Source organism: Vidua chalybeata, chromosome Z, assembly GCF_026979565.1.
Source record: "Vidua chalybeata isolate OUT-0048 chromosome Z, bVidCha1 merged haplotype, whole genome shotgun sequence".
NCBI classification, from domain to species: domain Eukaryota; kingdom Metazoa; phylum Chordata; class Aves; order Passeriformes; family Viduidae; genus Vidua; species Vidua chalybeata.
The window spans coordinates 75,687,133-75,705,399 of NC_071570.1; the positions used below are offsets into that span (position 1 = coordinate 75,687,133).

The following is an 18,267-nucleotide window of genomic DNA, read 5'->3' on the forward strand; positions in this document are numbered from 1 at the left end:
ATTTCTGGGGGGAATTCTCAGGGTTTCGGGACTCCGCCCAAGGCAGCACTTGGTTGGGATGAACTAAAAAATGTTTATTGGGCTGCACTGGGACCACTGGGAGTGCACTGGGATAGCAGTGAAATCTGTGCTGGGAGTGCCCTGGCAACCTTGGGAGCTGCACTGGGAGCACTGGGAGCTTTGGGGCCTGTGCTGGGGCGTGCACTGCAGCTGCTCTCAGAGCCACAGGACCCATACTGGGAGCCATACTGGGAACACTGGGAATGTACTTCTGGCCCGCATGGGGAGAGCTGCAGCCTGAGGCTGGCTGTGTACTGGAAGCACTGGCTTCATACTGGGAACACTGGGGATCATATCAGGATCTTGATTTGGCTGTAGGTCACTGGGGCCTTACTGGGGATCCTGCCCGAAGAGCTGTGGCTCACTAGTGTTGTACTGGTGGTATGTTGGAAGCATACCAACATATGGGCACATACTGGGACTGTGGCAGCCTGTACTGGGATTGTGCCAGAAGACCTGTGGTGCACGCCAGTATTGTACTGGGAGCAGTGGGGCCACACTGGGATGGTGCTGGCCGTGCCTACCCTGCTGGTTTCTGCAACATTTCACCATTTTACTTTGGTAGTTTCCCCATTTTGACTGTTTTTCTCACCACTTCTTGCCCATTTGCACCCCTTTTTTGCCCTTTTCCCTTGTTCTTCCATACTTTTTTTCCCCCAGTTTTGCAGTAATTTCTTCCACTGTTGCTCCCAGTAGAGCCCAAACCTCTGCTTTCCAGTATGGACCAGTGCCTCCCAGTATAGCCTTGTGCCCTCTGCAGGACTTTTGAGTGTGATCCAGGACTCCAGGATGATGTTCCCATGGCCCAGAGCCCAGTCCCAGTATATCCCACCAGCTCCCAGTGCCTTTCCAGACCAGCCCAGTGTTCCCAGTGGCAGCACAGGGGGCAGGGATGGGGCAGGGCCTCCTTCTGATGCAGTCACTGGAGACGTGCTGATGTCACCTCTCCCTCAGCTGAACCGGCTGTGGCATGTCCCGGGGTGTCACCGGGCACGGTGGCCCCAGGCACAGCATCTCCCGGTGGCCACACCTCCCACAGACTCATCCAGGCTGGAAAAGCCCTCCCAGCCCGCCCAGTCCAGCCTGCCCAGTCCAGCCTGTGCCCCATCCCTGCCCAGAACTCCGAGTGCCACCTCCAGGAATTCCTGGGACACCCCCAGGGACGGGCACTCCAACCCTCCCTGGGCACTTCCAATCCCTGACCCCCTTTCCATGGGGAAATTCCTGCTGCTGCCCACCCTGAGCCTGTCCTGGCCCGGCCTGAGGCCGTTCCCTCTCCTCCTGTCCCTGTTCCCTGGAGCAGGGCCTGTGCCCTGGTGTTGCCAACAGCAGCAGTGAACCTCGCTAAGAGCAGTGCAGCACGGAGCAGCAGCCACTCCTCACCCAGCTGCAGGCACGAGGGGCTGTCTCCTCTCAGACATTTGTGCTGGGCACAGAGAGGGCTCCTGCCCCCAGGCTGTGTGTACAGGTGTGCCCACAGGTTCTCCCAGAACAAGCACACACGTGGTGGCCGTTGCCCTCTGTGGCACGTTCCCTCCCACCAGCGCACACGTGCCCGGGTCCCGGGGGTGTCTTTGGTGGTCCCTGGTGGCCAGTGACCCCACAGCTGTGTCTGACCACTGCTGCTGCTGTGCCCAGTTAGGAGAAAGGCTGGCACAGCGGGCCTAGCTCGTTAATTTCTGAGCCTTGGAATCAGTGGAGCGTAGTTTCTTTTTCCTTCCCTTGGTTAATGTTTATTGTGCTTTTGATTGCGCATTTCCATAGTCTAACGATTTTGCTAAATGGTCATTGTATTAACCCACAGGTGCAATCAATTCTTCATCGGGCAGCGTTGTCGGGAGTTGTGCAGAGCCACAGGGTCCCCCTGAGCCTGCTCTTGTCCAGGCTGAGCCCCTTCCCAGCTCCCTCAGCCCCTCCTGGGGCTCCGTTCCCTGGCCGTGCCCAGCCCCTCAGGGCCCTGCCTGAGCTGAGGGGCCGGAGCTGGACACAGCCCTGGAGATGAGGCTCAGCAGTGCCAGCACAGGGGACAGCCACTGCCCTGTGGCTGTGACAGCAGGGGGCCCTGCACCTTCCTGGCCACCTGGAATCAAGTCCACGAGCCGCTGCTCTGAGCTCTCCTGGCAGCGTTCCCTGTCCTTCCAGCTTGGAGCCTGCCCTCCCAGGGCACACTGCACACCAAAGCCAGCGCGAGGGTCTCCTTCCCCTGCCTCTGCCCTGTTCCCCGAGGTTTTGGCCAGGCCGTGTTGGAGCTCAGACACCAGGGCTCATCCCAGCAGGGCAGTCACAGCGGGTGTGACAGTCCCCGGCCCTGGGAAGGGACCCCGTTAGCAGAACCAGTGGCCGGTAAGGCAGGGGGACACAGATGTGGCTTACAAGTGGGAAGAGTCTGAAGAGATGCCTGAACAGTGCTGGACAGTCACCGGGTGCTTCCCTGTTGGCAGGTGCCCAGGAGCGGGATGGCTGGATCATTTGTGGGAACGCCAAGGCACAGAAACAGCTGCTCTGAGGGGCACGAGTGCCTGGGGATCCCACGTGGATGTGACAGGGGTCAGGGCTTGCGCTGACCTGGGGACGCCTGTGTGCTGTTTGACATCCTTTCCCCAAGGCCAGCGTGTAACACACCACGTCCACCACATGCAGACCCTCAGCGCCCTGGCCCTGCTGTCCCCAGCACTGTCCCCAGCACTGTCCCCAGCACAGGACCTGGCAGGGACACCCCTGGGCCAGAGCAGACGCAAAATCCCCCTTCTGAGACAGGAGGGGAAAAGTCTCTTCCTCCCTGCAGCCACCCGGTCACCTGAGCTCAGGAATGCCCTGGATTTCGTTTCCCAGGGGAATGCAGAGCCACTGCAGATGGGTAATTTCCCTGGATGCAGCAGGCACCTGAGGCTGCAGGCAGGGAGTCTCCAAGGGCCGTGGCTCTGTTCCCAAAACAACAGCCAGTTCCCAAACCTGAGCTGCACTTCTGGGGCCCCCAGCCCGTGAGCCAAGGGCAGCTCCTGGCGGTGCCTGGGCCACCAGAGCTGGCACAGGTGAGCCATCCCCACCTTGTTGGCACCTGCAGGCACATCCCACCTGCGCCCTGCCTGCCCTCCAGGAGGCTCCAAGGGAAACCATCCCAGCCAACTCCATCCTGCCCAGTGAGCGTCACGAATAAACACCGGCCAGGGCCCAGGCACGCAGCTGCTCTCCCGTTTATTTCGATTATTACATTTCAGTTTATTTCCCGTTTATTTCACGCTGTAGGTGCGCTGGATGCAGGGGAGTCCGGGCGGTGCACACGGGGGAGCCGGGCAGCCGCAGCGTGCGCGGGACGCACGGGGCTCTGCTCAGCCGGCACGGGGAATGTTCTGTGGAGCCGCGGCGTGAGCGCCGCGCGGGGGCCGGGCCGGGCCGGGCCGAGCCGGGCCGGGCCGTGCGGCCAGCCCCGCGGCAGCGAGGCGCTCGGAGCCGCTCTCACCGCCTGTGCCCAGCGCCGGGGGGCAGCAGCTGCCGCTCATCGCGCGGGCCGCCGCGCCGGGCCCCGACGGGTCATATACTGTCCAGCTTCTTCAGGATGAACGGAGCTGAGGGAGAGAACAGCGCCGAGTCGAGCCCGGGCCGCGGCGGGGCTGCTGCGGGCTTGTGCAGCGCCTCCGACGCCCCGCCCGCGCCCGGGACACCGCCCCCGCCGAGGCCGTGCCCCGGCGGCTCCGGCACGGCGCCGGGACATCCCCGGAGCCCGGGCCCGGGACGTCCCCGGCCGCATCCCCGTAACGCGACCGGCACGTGCCGGGGCCGGGACACCCGGTCACTCACTGATCCGCAGCAGCGCGACGTAGATGAGGAAGTTGCGGACGGAGGCGAGCACGTCGCGGCGCATCTTCCGCCGGAGCTCCTCCGGGTCCATCTTGGGCCCCAGCCCCTCGATGCGGAACATCCCCGGAGCGGAGCTCGCTCCCGACCCCGACCCGGCCCCGGCGCCGCTGCCGGCCACGCGCGGCGGAACCACGTGACCGGACGCGCCGCGCCTCGCGTGACCGCGGCGGCCCTATGGGCGCGGAGCGCGGGGGCGCCGCCGGCGCGTGGAGACCGCGTCACTTCCGGTCGGGCGTGAGGGGAGAGGGACGGGGGCAGCCAGAGGGACCGGGAGCGGGACGGGGACGGGGAGAGGGAACAGAGACAGCGACAGCCCAGTCCGCGCGTGTCGCGAGCCCTCCGCGGGCACCGGCGGGGCCGCAGGGCGGAGGGTGTCAGCTCGCCCAGCGCCCCGTTGCCGCGGGGCCTTCGGGCGCTCCGGGCTCAGGAGAGGAGAGCTGAGCCCAGCGGGCAGCGAGCCGGCGGTGCCCCCGGGCCCCGGCACAGGAGAGGCAGCAGCGTCCCCAGGGAGGGAGCACGGCTGCCCGGATCCCCCGACACACACAGGGCTGGGCCACTGCTGGAAACGCAGGCGAGCCCGGTGGGAAGAAATGCTGGTGTCTGACTCCAGAAGGCTGAATGATTTCTTTACTATAACTCTGCTATAATACATTAATATACTATTTACAGGAGATATTAAAACTACAAACCTACTTTTCTAACTGCCATATCTAACCAACTCACAACTCGTGCCCCTCTCTGAGAGTGCAGCCACAGGTGGGCTGGATTGGATTGGATTGGGTTGGATTGGATTGGATTGGGTTGGACTGGATTGGACTGGATTGGATTGGGTTGGATTGGATTGGACTGGATTGGATTGGGTTGGATTGGACTGGATTGGATTGGGTTGGTTTGGATTGGATTGGATTGGACTGGATTGGATTGGGTTGGGTTGGATTGGATTGGATTGGGTTGGATTGGGTTGGATTGGATTGGGTTGGGTTGGATTGGATTGGATTGGACTGGATTGGATTGGGTTGGTTTGGATTGGATTGGATTGGACTGGATTGGATTGGGTTGGATTGGACTGGATTGGATTGGACTGGATTGGGTTGGATTGGATTGGGTTGGGTTGGATTGGGTTGGGTTGGATTGGGTTGGGTTGGGTTGGATTGGATTGGATTGGGTTGGATTGGGTTGGATTGGATTGGATTGGGTTGGGTTGGGTTGGATTGGATTGGATTGGATTGGGTTGGATTGGCCACCAGCCCCAAACAATCCTCACCAGAATCCAACCCAGCAATCACCCCAGGTAAACAATTCTCCAGGCACATTCCACATGGGAAAAACAAGGAGCAGGAATAGAAATTGTTTTCTCTTTCTTTCTCTCTGTGCTCCTCTGTGACAAATGCTGAGAGAGAAGAAGGTGCCAGCCACGTGCCAGCTCCAGGACACCTCAGCGTTGGCCGGCGGCTCTCGGGCTCCAGCAGGAGCAGACTGGCAGGTCCCGAGCCCCTTTCTGGCAGAGCACCGAGCAGTGTCGCCGTGCATTCTGTGCCTGCTGCTCCCCCCGGCCTCGCTTTCCGTTGGAACAGCGTGAGAGCTTTCCAGAGCATTGCTCAGGAGGAGATGGAGGAACGTGAGCAAATCCGGGCAGAGCCGAGTGAAACACGACAGGACTGAGCAGGGACTGGAGCAAGGAGGGGACAACAGTGCTGCTGAGGAGCAGTGCAGCTCTGCCAGACAGGGACTGGGGACTTCTTGCCACAAGCTGTTCCACTGGAACCACCCCATCCTGCCGGTCCCTTTGCGAGATGGGGGGGCTGAGGAACGTTTCCTGCGGGAGATGTTCCCACTGGATAGGTGTGAGGTCACTGGCAAGGCAGAGAAGGCCTTGGCTTTGGGTTTTGTCACCGCTCAGCTGTGCTTGGGGTGTTTGTGGCAACTTTCCAGAATTCCCTCAAACCTCCGAACTCCAAAGCTTGGACATTTCATACCATAATTACCACTTCAGCTGCAGCCAGTCCCATAATTGCAGGAGAATTTCACCTTCCATTCCCTGGGGCTGCAGGAAGGTTTCTTGTCCGGCACCGACTGACCCACGACTGCCCTGGGGACTCTGACAGGGCATGGCACGGCCTGTGTGAGGTGGGTGACAGCAAAGCAGCTGACAAACAGTGCAGACGTTGCCACAGGCACAGCTGGACCTCCCGAGTGGTGCTGGAGAGCGGAGTGAGGAGAGGCCAGACCCCGCAGGCAGCGGGACGGGCACAGCTCCTCAGCAGCTGTGTCAGGAGCACACAGTGCTCAGAGAATACCGAGGTACAGCTGTCAGGAGCGCTGAGTTACACACGGATCTTGAAAAGAAACACGTGGTAGTGATGCCTCAGGTTTTAGCTTTTATATGTTTCACATTCTGTGCTGCTTTGGTGTGTGGGCCTGGGCTTCATATCAGGGGATGGAGAGCTCTCTGCACAGAGCAGGGAGACAAAACAATTCCTGCTCCAGCTGGGCACCAAGGACAAATGATCCAAAGCTCAGGCCCAGGAGCACAAACAGCGTGGGCTGGAGAGAGAAAAACAAGCAGGATGGGAGTGCCTGGGCTAAAGCTGGAATGGGACAATGAACTGCAAGGTGCAAATGGAGCAGAGCTGATCCCAGTGAGAGCCCCCGGGAGCGCTCGTGCATTTTGGGACCATTTTGGTTCCTCTTGGGTGCAGCCCTGGCTGGGCTCTGGTGCTGCCCGAGGTGGATCCATGGAGGAGATCCTTGGAATAAATCCCTGCTTTATTCTCTAGCTCTGCCCAGCCTCTGCTCTAGGCCAGCCTGCACAAGGCATCAATAGCAATGGGGAAACAATAGTTGCTGGCTATTTTATATATCACTATTTTAAAAATCGTTGTAGTCTGGCTGTTCCTCTGGGAGGAGACCGAGCAGACAAAGGAAGTACAAGGATTGGAAGAAGGGTCAAAGGATGTGAAAATGGACTGCAGAGATCTACAAATGTTGCACCAGGGCTGTGAGGAGGAAGCAGCCAGGCAGCCCCGTGTGCGATCACCACTGCTGGAGCATTGCACCACAGCTGTTTTGGCTGTGGTGGTACTGAAAGCAGTTATCACCTCCCTAAGAACAACAGAGCATTAAGAGCCTGCCATTCTTTATTTGGTTAGATGCATGGGGGGACATCTCTGGAATATCGTGCCTGTGGAGAGCAGAAAAGGCTCCTGTTTGGGTTCTGTATTTTGCAGACATATTAATTTATTTTCCTGGAATAAGCATACATAGGATAGTCATTTCCCCAGAATCATTAACTTCTGTTCCCTTCCCCTTGCTAGTGGGTTCTTCTGTCCCAGGGGTCTCCTGGAGGTCACAGACCCCAGAGCTGCAGCTGAGCACTTGAGGGACTTGAGGGTGTTACTTTCCAAATGTGGAGCTGAGCTGGCACGACGGGGCTGGTGAGTCTCCCGTTGCTCTTGGTTAATGTTTGACGCGATCCTACGGAGCGAGCATTGTGTGGCTCCACAGGACTGTGGGTTTTGAAGAATAGCTATTGTATGAGCCCACTCGGTGTGCAAACACCTCTTCCTCGGGCACCAGCGGGGTGCACATCCCACCTGCTGTCCCGGGGAGCACGGAGGGGCAGGAGGAGCCAGCAGTGCAGAGTGGGTGCATCTGCTGTGAGTGAGGGCTCTGGCAGCTCCCTGCCGCTTCCTGCCAGTGCTGAGGAACAGCTTCACCTTTTTCTAGCTGAGAGCACACTGACAAGGTGAATATGGATTTACTGCAGGCCAGCCTCGCAGGGTCACTCCACACACCAGCCTGTTCAGCACCGCGTGGGTCAAGGAGTGTTTTGGGCACAGGGGGCAGGCACAGTCTGGCTGTCTCCTCACCCCGAGGGCAAAACCAGCAGGCAGCTTTGGGTAGGGCTTCTTGCCATTGCTGTGGGTAATCTTTCTGGAAAACTGTGGGATCTAGATGGAAACCAGCTCCACTAGCCAAGGAATGGAGCCTGCCGGTGGCAGTGGCCGGGCTGCATGCTGGGTGGGGTGCAGAGGAGAGGGGATGGCTGGGCAGAGCTGCCTGGGAATCTGGCCAAGCCCAGACACTCCAGCTGAAACTCAGGCTTCTCTCCCCATTGGGTTCCCTTGCTCCCATGAAATCCTGGAACTGTGGTAACACACTGCTGGTGCAGAGGGCTGGAGAGAAACAGCCCACAGAAACTAAAACTGCCCTGATAATTCTTTTTGAGACCTCAGTTGGGTTTCTAGGAGCAAGGAACTCGCCATGGTGGACTGATTGTCCGTGATAAAAACGTTCTGTAGAGTGGGCCAGCGGTGTTTCTGCACTCCTGGGGATGGCTCATTGCACAGCTGGAAGGACAGCATGCCTTCCTCCTGGAAAAGGCAATGTTAACCTGGCCTGGCTCCTTCCCATCCACTGGTGGGATGTGGAGGAGCACCAGGGAGCTCCACTCCCCAGACTGGACCAGAGGTGTGTCAGAGATGCAGAACAGAGGCTTTCCAGAGGGCCTGGGCAGCCTGGCAGCGGCACCACGGAGAGGCTGGTGATGCTGGAGCCTTGGTGCTGCTGCCACAGCTCCCGAGGAATCCCTCCTGGCAGAGCACTGATGGCAGCAGCTGGCTCTGCGCCCACCGAGGCTTCCTGCCCGTCTGCCCGCTGGGCTCAGCTCATCCCCCTGCCACCTCCCTGGTCTCCAGGGCCCGGCTGCTCCAGGGCCGTGCTCCAGACCCGTCTCACGGGGGCACGGGCGGCTCCCGCCAGCCCACGGGTGCCTCCCGGCCTCCCAGGATGTTGCCGGGCACAGGACAGTCCCTGCTGGGCACAGGACGGTCCCTGGGTGCTGGCAGAGGAGAAAGGGCAGCAGGACAAGGCTGTGCCCACGTGCCCAGACACCGGGGCTCGGCACCAGCCGTGTGTGACACGGGAAAGCACGGGCTGGGTCACGGGGAGGGGGTTCTGTACCCTCAGAGGTCCCCGTCCCATCAGGCACCCCTGCTGCCCTGTCCCAGCCGTGACCTCCGTGTGTGACCCACTGGCTCGAGCCCACCCCGGTGCCCTCTGCCTGCACCGGGGCCAGCAGCGGAGCCTGTGTGCTCCTCGGGGATCAGCCCTCTGCCAGGGCTCTGCTGCTCTCCTGTGCCTGACGTCAGCCCCACTCCGGCCACCGCGGCTCTGCGCCCGAGGCAGCTGCTCCCCGGGGCTGGGAGGAGGCCGGCACGGCACCCCAGGCCGGCAGGGAGGGGCTGTGGCAGTGCTCCTGCCTGCTGCACTGCTCCTGCCGGGCTGCTGGACTGCCCAGGATGGGGGATCCAGCCTGGCAGGGACCAGCAGCCAGGCTGAGCGGGGCTGGCCAGAGAGCCCCAGAGCACAGGGCTCCTGCACGCAGGGGCTGGCACTGGCTGGCACTCCTGTGTCCACAGAGCCACTCTGTGTCTGCCCTCCTCAGATGGGCAGGAGAGAGGAGATACAGCAACAGGCTCGTGGGTTGAGATAAGGTCAGGCTGGGATTGCTCAGCAAGTACTGCCATGGGCAAAACAGCCTCCTCTGGGCATCCCTGTGCTCGGTGTGGGGTCCTCCAGCACGGCAGCTGGGTCTGTGCCCTCCTGTGGAGCTCCACAGGCTGCTGGCAAATCTCACCTCCAGCACCTGGAGTGCCTCCCCTCCTTCTGCACTGGTGTGGGGCTCTGCAGGGCTGTGTCTCTCAGGTGTTCTCACACCTCTCTTCTCTCAATGTCCCCTGCGAATTAACTTCTTCCTTCTTAACTCTTCCTTCTTAACTCCTTCCTAACCTCTTCACCGGCACCCAAAGGTGCCAGTGCCACTGGTGGGCTCAGCCTTGGCCAGCAGTGGCTCTGCCCTGGAGCCAGTGGCATTGGCCCCACGGGAGCTTCTCACAGCACCCGCCCCTGCAGCCCCCCTGCTCCCCACACCTGGCCGCACACACCTGCACAGACAGCCTGGCTGCTCGCACAGACACAGCAGTGCCAGCAGCCCGTCCTGCTCCCCTCTGTGCCCCGAGACCACCAGGGAGACATCACAGGGAGCCCCCCGTGGGAGGGCGGGCGGGGCAGGGAGCCAGCGCTGACCCCGCAGGGCACTGCCGCACCCGAGCGCGGAGCTGACCTGTGCCCCCAGCCCTGCCACTGCCTGGCCCCTCAGCCGCCCCCGCCTGCTGCCCCAAACCCCATCCGTGCCCCAATTTGCCTGCACTCAGTTCCTCCCCGGGCTCCCTGCAGCGAGCCCTGTGCAATCCTGACTGCTCTTCCCCCGTGTCCCACGGCTTGTCCTGTGCCCCTGGCTGTGACACTGCATCTGGGGGGTGCTCAGGGAGGGTGGTGCCCCCCAGCACTGTGGGGCTGAGCTCCCCCCTGGCACTGGGAGGTGCTGGATGGGGCTCATGGCTCTGGGGGTGTCACTGGGGTTCCCCCGGGGCTTGGGGCTCTGCTGGTGCGTACAGATGAACTTTTCATCACCAGAGTCAGTGTTCCCAGGCTCTGATCTCTCGTCTCTGGGAGGGCCAGGCGTGACAGTCATGTCATTGGACCAGCCACACTGGAATGTGCCCCAGCCAGCTCGCCTCAAGCCAGATCGTTTTAATGCACCCATAAGTTCTCAGCTGGGTCATCCCAGGGGTGTCCTCAGCACCCCAGTAGGTTTTGTCACCCCTCAGACAGTCCTGTCCTGCTCTGGTCTGGGGCCTGGGGGCTGTGTCATCCAAGGGCTCCTCAGCACCCTGGCACCCCAGGGGAAAGTTCCTCCTCCTGCTCTTTCCTCTTCTCTTGGGAGAGGTGAATGTGGCCCTGTGGAGCTGCACCCACTGCTGTGGGCCCCCTGCACTGCTGTGACCCCTCAGGTGCTGAAACCAGCCCTGAAGCTTCAGAGGATGCTGTAAAGCAACGTCAAAGCCTCGAGGGAAATGTTTCAGACTTTTCACCCATTTTCCTGTGATCCAGGGAGGGACAGAGACAAGAGGAAATGTGAGCCCACAGAAACTGCGACCTATAACCGCAGCAGCTTCTGCACCAGCACGGAGGATGAACGTGACTTCTGTGTCCTCAACAGGTTCCATGTGCTGACCTTGATGATGAGGAGAGCCAGAATCGTTCAGACATGTAGCAGAGCAGAGGAGGGTGAAGGCGTTCCCTGTCTGCAGCCTCACCCCGTGGAAGCGCAGGCAGAGTGCCTGGAGCTGGAGCTGGTCCTGAAGGGCCCCTGCCCCAAAACCCTGAGCACAGAGGCACTCGAACACGGCCAGGGAGCCCCGACACGTCTGCATGAGGAGCTCCAGAGGGGCTGCCTGACTCTTCGAAATGCAAAATGTGAAGGGATTTCCTCCTTCACAATGTCTTGGTATACTTCTGCAGAGTTTTCCAGGTCCTTAATCCTTTCCAGGTCCTTAATCCCAGTCATTCCAGAGGCATCATCTGGATTGCAGGACGTGCAGCTGAGTGGGTCCACAGGCTCAGCTCACGAGTGGGAGAGCTCCCAGAGGTTTCATCCTTCGTGGGCAGAGCGTGGCATGTCAGCAGCCACAGGCTGTAACTTTCCAGGTAGCTCTGAAATGTTTCCCAGGACCGAAGGCTTTCACAGGTCAGCTGTGACAGGGTCCAAACTGTGCATGGTGGTGATGAATGCTGTTTGGAGACAAAATGTCCCGTAACGTTTTGAGTTATTGTTCCCCACGCTTCTGGAACTGTAACTGCTCAGAGGGAAGAAAGCCGTGTGCTCAGCTCCACCCCACACAGGCCCAAATTTCATGTTTCATAGGTCAGCACAGACTTCAGATGTGTCCTGCTAGTGGGTACCAGTATTCACCCCCAGGACAAACAACCAGGGCTTTATTTCTTTTTAAGTGAATCATCTGCTTCCTGTGTGGATTGCTTTGATATCTTCACCCAGGGCCACGTGGGAAAGGAGATGTTATGCACGTTTCCCAGGGAAGCTGCATGAATCAGCAACTGATGCAAAGCCTTTTTCTGAGCACTGTTTAATGTTACATTAATTTCAGATGTCAGGCCTCAACCTCATTTTTTTTGTCAATTTCAGTGACCACAGGGTAGTACTGTTTGTGAAAGGTGCCAAACTTAGTTCTCACGTCAGCAGAATAGAAAAATAACCCTAATTTCTGCGGGCGAGCTGTTTTGGGAGAGGAACAGTTCCTGGAAAAGGGGCAGAGAGAGCAGGCCGGGCAGTGGAGGACTCGCAGTGCAGAAGTGCTGCGAGGGGCCGGAGGGGCGAGGGCAGGAGGCACGAAGCGGAGCCGATCGATGCCTCCCCGCGAGCAGGGCCGCGGGCGCTGCCGGGCGCTGCGCTAAATGCGGCGCTAAATGCGGCGGGGCCGCGCCGGGCTCACGCCGAGCAGGGCACCTTGGCGGCCAGGGCAGGTGCCAGGGCAGGAAGGAAGAGCCGGCGCTGGGGATGTGATGTGGGTTCCCGTGTCCCGCGGGGCCGGGCGGTGTCCGGCCGCCCGTGTCCTTGGCACCGCCGTGCCCCGAGCGCCCGGAGCGCCGGGAGCAGCAGCTGGGGCGGAACGCGGCTCTGCACAGCCCGGGGAACGGGGTGGGAAACCCAAATAACACCGGCCTTGCCCGCTCCCACCAGCCCTGCCCAGGGGAGCCCAGGGACACAGAGACAGCTGGGAACACAAATTAGGGACTCGGAGCAAGGGACGTGCCGTCCACAGCTGTCCCGGAGAGACTCAGCCCCCTGTTCCAGGGGTGACCTCTGTCCGTAGAGGTCAGCCCCTGCACACGCCTGGGACAATCAGCACGGGCACAGGACAAGCCGTGGGGACACGGGGGAAGAGCAGTCAGGATTGCACAGGGCTCGCTGCAGGGAGCCCGGGGAGGAACTGAGTGCAGGCAAACTGGGGCACGGATGGGGTTTGGGGCAGCAGGCGGGGGCGGCTGAGGGGCCAGGCAGTGGCAGGGCTGGGGGCACAGGTCAGCTCCGCGCTCGGGTGCGGCAGTGCCTTGCGGGGTCAGCGCTGTCTCCCTGCCCCGCCCGCCCTCCCGGCTGTCCCGAGCGGGGCTCTCTGTCCGGTGCCGTGCCCGAGCGCCGCTGCCGCCCCGCCCGGAGAAGCCCCACGCCCATCCCGAGCCCCCCGGGGGCGGGATGCGGGGCGGGATGCGGGGCGGGATGCGGGGCGGGCCCGGGGCGGCTCCCGGGGGCGGGCCCCGGCCGTTGTCATTGAGATGCCGCCCGTGCCCCGCCGGCGCGGCAGCGCTGCGCTCCCGGCCGCAGGTAACGGGGATCGCTCGGGGTGGGCGCGGGGCTTCTCCGGGCGGGTCGGGTCCGGTCCGGTCCCGCCGGGGCTCGCAGCCGTCGGTGCCGGCTGCGGGAGGTGCTGGTGCCGCCGCTGTCCCGCTCCCACCGGGTGTCTCCCGTTCGGGGCCGCGGGCTCCGTCCCCTTCTCCGCGCGTTGGGGTGATGATTTAGCGGTTTCTGTCCGATCTCGCCCCAAACGCCAGAGTGGGCTAGTTTCCTTGTCGGTGCGAGGAAACCACACACGTGCGCCCCGCTCTCCCTAACAACAAAATACGCGAACAAAAAACCTCCCCGCAGTTCTCAGCTGTTGAATTCACAGCCAGTGATTTTGGCTTCTTAACCAGACTGGGGGAAATATTGTGGGAGAAGTTTCGCCTGAGCTGGGGGGAGCAGGAGGCAGAGCGAGTTCTCCGTGTGGATGCCAGGGGCGGCGGTGCGCGGTCCCCGCTGGGGCACGGAGCTCCAGAGGAGAGCAGACAGGCAGTGCTGCTCCCTGCTGCGGTTCGGGCTTTGTACCGCTGCCCGAAGCGTTCCGGTTCGCTCCGTTTGTGTGCGCTCACATGGCTCTCCGAGCGCTGCAAACTCACCTGCCGGCTCTGCCCAGGTCACCTGTTCTGGGAGTGTTTGGTGCTCTGCATCTCCCAGGCATCGTGCATTTTTACTGACAGGCTCACGGCTTCTCGTGGCTCCTTGTTGCAGGTGCGTTTGCTCCAGTCCTGGGAAGCTTCCTGAAGTTTCTCCTTCCAGGCAGGTCTGGGTGAGACTTAAGGTGCCAGTGGGATGTGTGAGATGAGTCTGAGTGGTCTGAAGGGGCTGTAAAATGGGAAGCATTAGCTCTCCATTAGACATGGAGCTCTCATTCCAGCGGAGCAGATTTGCTGGCCCAGGAGATTCAGCAGATTTAGAGATGGAAATGACAATCATGCAGGATAGGAAGCCCTCAAGTGAACCATTTCCTTCACTTTATCTCTTTCTGTGATTCTGTTCTTGCTCCCATGTGGGGCTCTCTGCAGCAAGGCAGAGAGACAGATGTTGGGGGAGCTGTTGTACGACCTGAGAAGAATCCAAGCTGGAAAAGACACGAATTCCGAAAGCCTGCAGGCAGCATTTAATTTTCCCTGCTTCAATTCCAGCTGGAGAGGCACTCGCCTCATTTCCTCCATCTGTGAATTGACCTGGCCAGGCCAGTGAGGAACCTCTGGGGCCAGACTGGGTGGGAAGGCCAAGGCAAGGGCACGGTGAGTGGTAGCAGGGACATGGCAAAACCCTCTGCCCTGCCCTGCCTGCTGGGTTCAGCCATCAGGAGCAGGCAGATGGCACAGGCTTCCACGTGTGCTGCTGGGTAATTTATCCTGGGTTTCGCTCCCATAAGATTTAGTGAATTACCCTCTAAACTCTTGCTGAGCAATCTGCTGTCAAGCAGGTGCTTAATGCTGTTCAGTGCTCTGGCTCTCTCTCTTTGTGGAAAGCCTGTCTTTCCAGAGCTGGGGAGCAGCTCTGGGCTCCTCTGGTATTCCTCTGCATGTGGCATGACATTCCTGAATCAGTATTTCTTGAATGCAGACATTTTCCCTTTTGTCCCGTTATTCCTTTCTTGACATTTGCCAAAAGGCCACGCCAAAGTTGCTTCCCAGCACATGACGAGATCACCTCAGCTGACAGATGTGGAGGAACTGCTCTGAACCTGAGTTTTTTCCTCTGTGGAGAGTCCCAGGAAGGCCATGGGAGTACTCCAGAGTGCTGAGCTCCACAGGCACTCTGGCCGGTTCCAGACCTGCAGCAGGACACAGAGATCAGTGACAACAGAAGGAGTTCAGAACCGGTTTTTGGGGGGGGTGGTGTGGTTCTTTTGCTGGTATTTTGTCCCTGCTGTGCAGTGTGCCAGTGACATGACAGTGCTTCTCAGAGGCTGAGCTGCTTGTCCCTGGCGTTGTGAGTGCAGGGGATGGGGAGGAGGATCCATCCACCTGCTGGGAGGCAGCTCTGCTCCTCGCCCTGAGAAGGAGCTGGGATCTGGGGAGCAGAAGGAAACATTCCCTCCGTGCTGGCAGAGGGCTCCCTCCCTCCTGCCCAGGGAGACGGAGCTGGAGGGAGGAAAGTCTTCACACACTTCCACACCAGTCTATTTTTAGGAGTGAAAGCTATTCGAGAGGGAAGTATTGATTTTCCTCCTTTCCACCTTGAACGTTCTGTTTATGGTTTCCTTCAGTTTGTGTGCACCACGCACAAAGCTATTCCTGCTTCTCCCCTCGTGCCCCAACCAGTCCAGCATGTGTGGCCTTTGCTCAAACCACTTTTGCTTGGCGCCTGAAGTCTCTGCATGCCCAGAAATTCATATTTTAAAACTAACTCTGCTCCTTGGGAGCCAGAGTGTGTCAGTGTAAGACCTCACCACTGTCAGCTGAGAGGGGAGAGTGGGGCCGTGCAGCTGCTGAATTTCTCCTGCCTTCCCTGGGCTGACAAGAGCCAAATTCTCTTGCTGGCTGTTCTTGATTTACAGCAGCTGGACGGAGCATGGGGGTGGTTGTAGGGGTTTTTTGTGTGGTTAGGGGTTTTTTTTGTTGGTTTGTTTTAAGTGTAGGGTCTGTTTGCTTGTTTTGGGTGGTTTTTTTTGGTTTGTTTTTTCCTGGTAGCATCTGGTTTTAGACAAAAATCTGGGTCTCAAGTAGTATTAAAAAGCAACAGTGCTGTTTTAAATTTTTTTTTCCCCCCTGATATTACATCGAAGTACTGAACATCACATTTTTTTGGCACAGCACAGGTTCTCTTTGTGAGCCAGGGAAGGCCAGAGGGCAGCTTGGCCACCCTGTGGTGCAGCAGTAGCTCTGCCTGTGGCCCTGGCAGTGATCAGATGGCAGCTGACCTGAGGTGGGGGGATAAACTGGCCTGCACGGACCTCAATCCCATTAATGAGGTCTGGCAGTGCCACGCGGTGCCACACAGTGTCACAGGGTGTCACACAGAGCCAAACGGTGTCACACGGTGTCACTGATGTCACACAGAGCCACACGGTGTCACAGAGTGTCACACAGTGCCAAACGGTGCCACACAGTGTCACAGGGTGTCACACAGAGCCAAACGGTGTCACACGGTGTCACTGATGTCACACAGAGCCACACGGTGTCACAGAGTGCCAAACGGTGTCACACAGAGCCACACGGTGTCACAGAGTGTCACACAGTGTCACACAGTGTCACACATTGTCACACGGTGTCACAGAGTGTCACACGGTGTCACACGGTGTCACACAGAGTCACACAGTGTCACACGGTGTCACACGGTGTCACACAGTGTCACACAGTGTCACACGGTGTCACACAGTGTACAACGGTGTCACACGGTGTCACACGGTGTCACACAGAGTCACACAGTGTCACACGGTGTCACACGGTGTCACACAGAGTCACACAGTGTCACACAGTGTCACACAGTGTCACACAGTGTCACACGGTGTCACATGGTGTCACACGGTGTCACAGAGTGCCAAACGGTGTCACACAGAGTCACACGGTGCCACTCAGTGCCACACAGTGTCACACAGTGTCACACAGTGTCACACGGTGTCACACAGTGTCACACGGTGTCACACGGTGTCACACAGTGTCACACAGTGCCAAACGGTGTCACACGGTGCCACACGGTGTCACACGGTGTCACACAGTGTCACACAGTGCCAAACGTTGTCACATGGTGTCACACGGTGTCACACGGTGTCACACAGAGTCACACAGTGTCACACAGTGTCACACAGTGTCACACAGTGTCACACAGTGCCAAACGGTGTCACATGGTGTCACACGGTGTCACACGGTGCCACACGGTGTCACACAGTGTCACACAGTGTCACACAGTGTCACACGGTGTCACACGGTGTCACATGGTGTCACACAGTGTCACACAGTGTCACACAGTGTCACACGGTGCCACACAGAGTCACACGGTGTCACACGGTGTCACATGGTGTCACACGGTGTCACACGGTGTCACACAGTGTCACACAGTGTCACACAGTGCCACACAGTGTCACACGGGGTCACATGGTGTCACACAGTGTCACATGGTGTCACACGGTGCCACACGGTGCCACACGGAGCCGTGGGAGTGTCTCCTGTGTGCCGCTGCGGTGCGTGAGGGGCTGCTGTGACACTGTGACACACGCACACAGATTCTCGCGGCCAGGGGAGGGCTCTGTTCGGGACCCTCCTCGTGCAGCAGTGTCCCCAGCTGTGCCTGTCACCCTCGTGCAGCAGCAACTTCTGTCCGGCCCCTTGGGCTGGCCTTCAGCCTGGTCCAGCCCCCCGTGGGCGCAGCTCATCTCCTCAAAATCCAGGCAGATGTCACAGGCCTGTCAGGCAGGATGGCCGTCCTGGTGGGGTTTTATTCTGTTTTCTTCTTTAAATTTTCTTTTCGCAAGGGTCTCGTTCCTTGCGCGTGCACAGCCAGCGTGGCGCAGAGTGCCACGGGAGCTTTTGTCTCAGCTGTCTCCCTGGCTCTATCTCCAAGAACATCTTCAGGAGCTCTGTGGGAAATAGGCGCGTTACTGTTCTGCCCTCGTGTCTCACCAGAACTGGCTGACCTTCAAAAGCTCTGCTGCAGAGACGCTCAGTCGTGCCAGAAGAGTCTTCTGGTGCAGCTCAGAGCCACGTTTGTCAAGAAGGAGCTCAGTTTTCTTCTTCCTGCCTGGAGGACGGGGATGTGCTGACCCTCTGGGCAGGAGCAGACCACGCCTGGTGAGCTGGGGTGGCCTGGGCAGGGACCAGCCCCGCCTCACCTTGGAGCTGCCCAGTGTGGGATGTGTCACCAGAGACACAGGAGGGGACACCACGGGACCACAGTGTGCCTTGGGATGGTAGGGACCTTTAAAGGCCATCTAACCCAACCCCCTGCCATGGGAAGGGACATCTTCCACTGTCCCGGCTGCTCCAAACCACATCCAACCTGGCCTGGGGCACTTCCAGGGCTGGGGCAGCCACAGCTTCTCTGGGCCCCCTGTGCCAGGGCCTGCCCACCCTCACTGTGCATTGGTTTTTGATTATGTGTAGTCCCAGTCTGCCTCTTTTACTTTAAACCCACCATCCCTT

At 59.6% G+C, this 18,267-nt stretch overlaps 1 protein-coding gene and 1 long non-coding RNA gene across 3 annotated transcripts; one reads left to right on the plus strand and one right to left on the minus strand.

The window, feature by feature from the left end:
* Window positions 1-3,238: 3,238 nt before the first annotated feature.
* Window positions 3,239-4,058, minus strand: TOMM5 (translocase of outer mitochondrial membrane 5). Its single transcript, XM_053931792.1, has 2 exons — window positions 3,859-4,058; window positions 3,239-3,626 (listed from the first exon to the last, which is right to left on the minus strand). The coding sequence occupies exons 1-2, from the start codon at window positions 3,977-3,979 to the stop codon at window positions 3,592-3,594; spliced, it is 156 nt and encodes a 51-aa protein (XP_053787767.1). The 5' UTR covers window positions 3,980-4,058; the 3' UTR covers window positions 3,239-3,591.
* Window positions 4,059-4,183: 125 nt separating this feature from the next.
* Window positions 4,184-6,300, plus strand: LOC128781862 (uncharacterized). 2 transcript variants are annotated; one of them, XR_008428535.1, is made up of 2 exons: window positions 4,184-4,674; window positions 5,314-6,300. It is a non-coding gene; the product is annotated as an uncharacterized LOC128781862 (long non-coding RNA). The 2 variants fall into 2 exon arrangements; XR_008428536.1 differs by having other exon boundaries at window positions 5,321-6,300.
* The last annotated feature ends 11,967 nt before the right edge of the window (window positions 6,301-18,267 follow it).

Bases quoted from the DNA above. Each gene is read 5' to 3' on its own strand.
- TOMM5 (XM_053931792.1), bottom strand. From the start codon at position 3,979: ATGTTCCGCATCGAGGGGCTGGGGCCCAAGATGGACCCGGAGGAGCTC. The intron at 3,627-3,858 runs GTGAGTGACCGG...TCTCTCCCTCAG, and splicing joins CGTCGCGCTGCTGCGGATCA to CTCCGTTCATCCTGAAGAAG.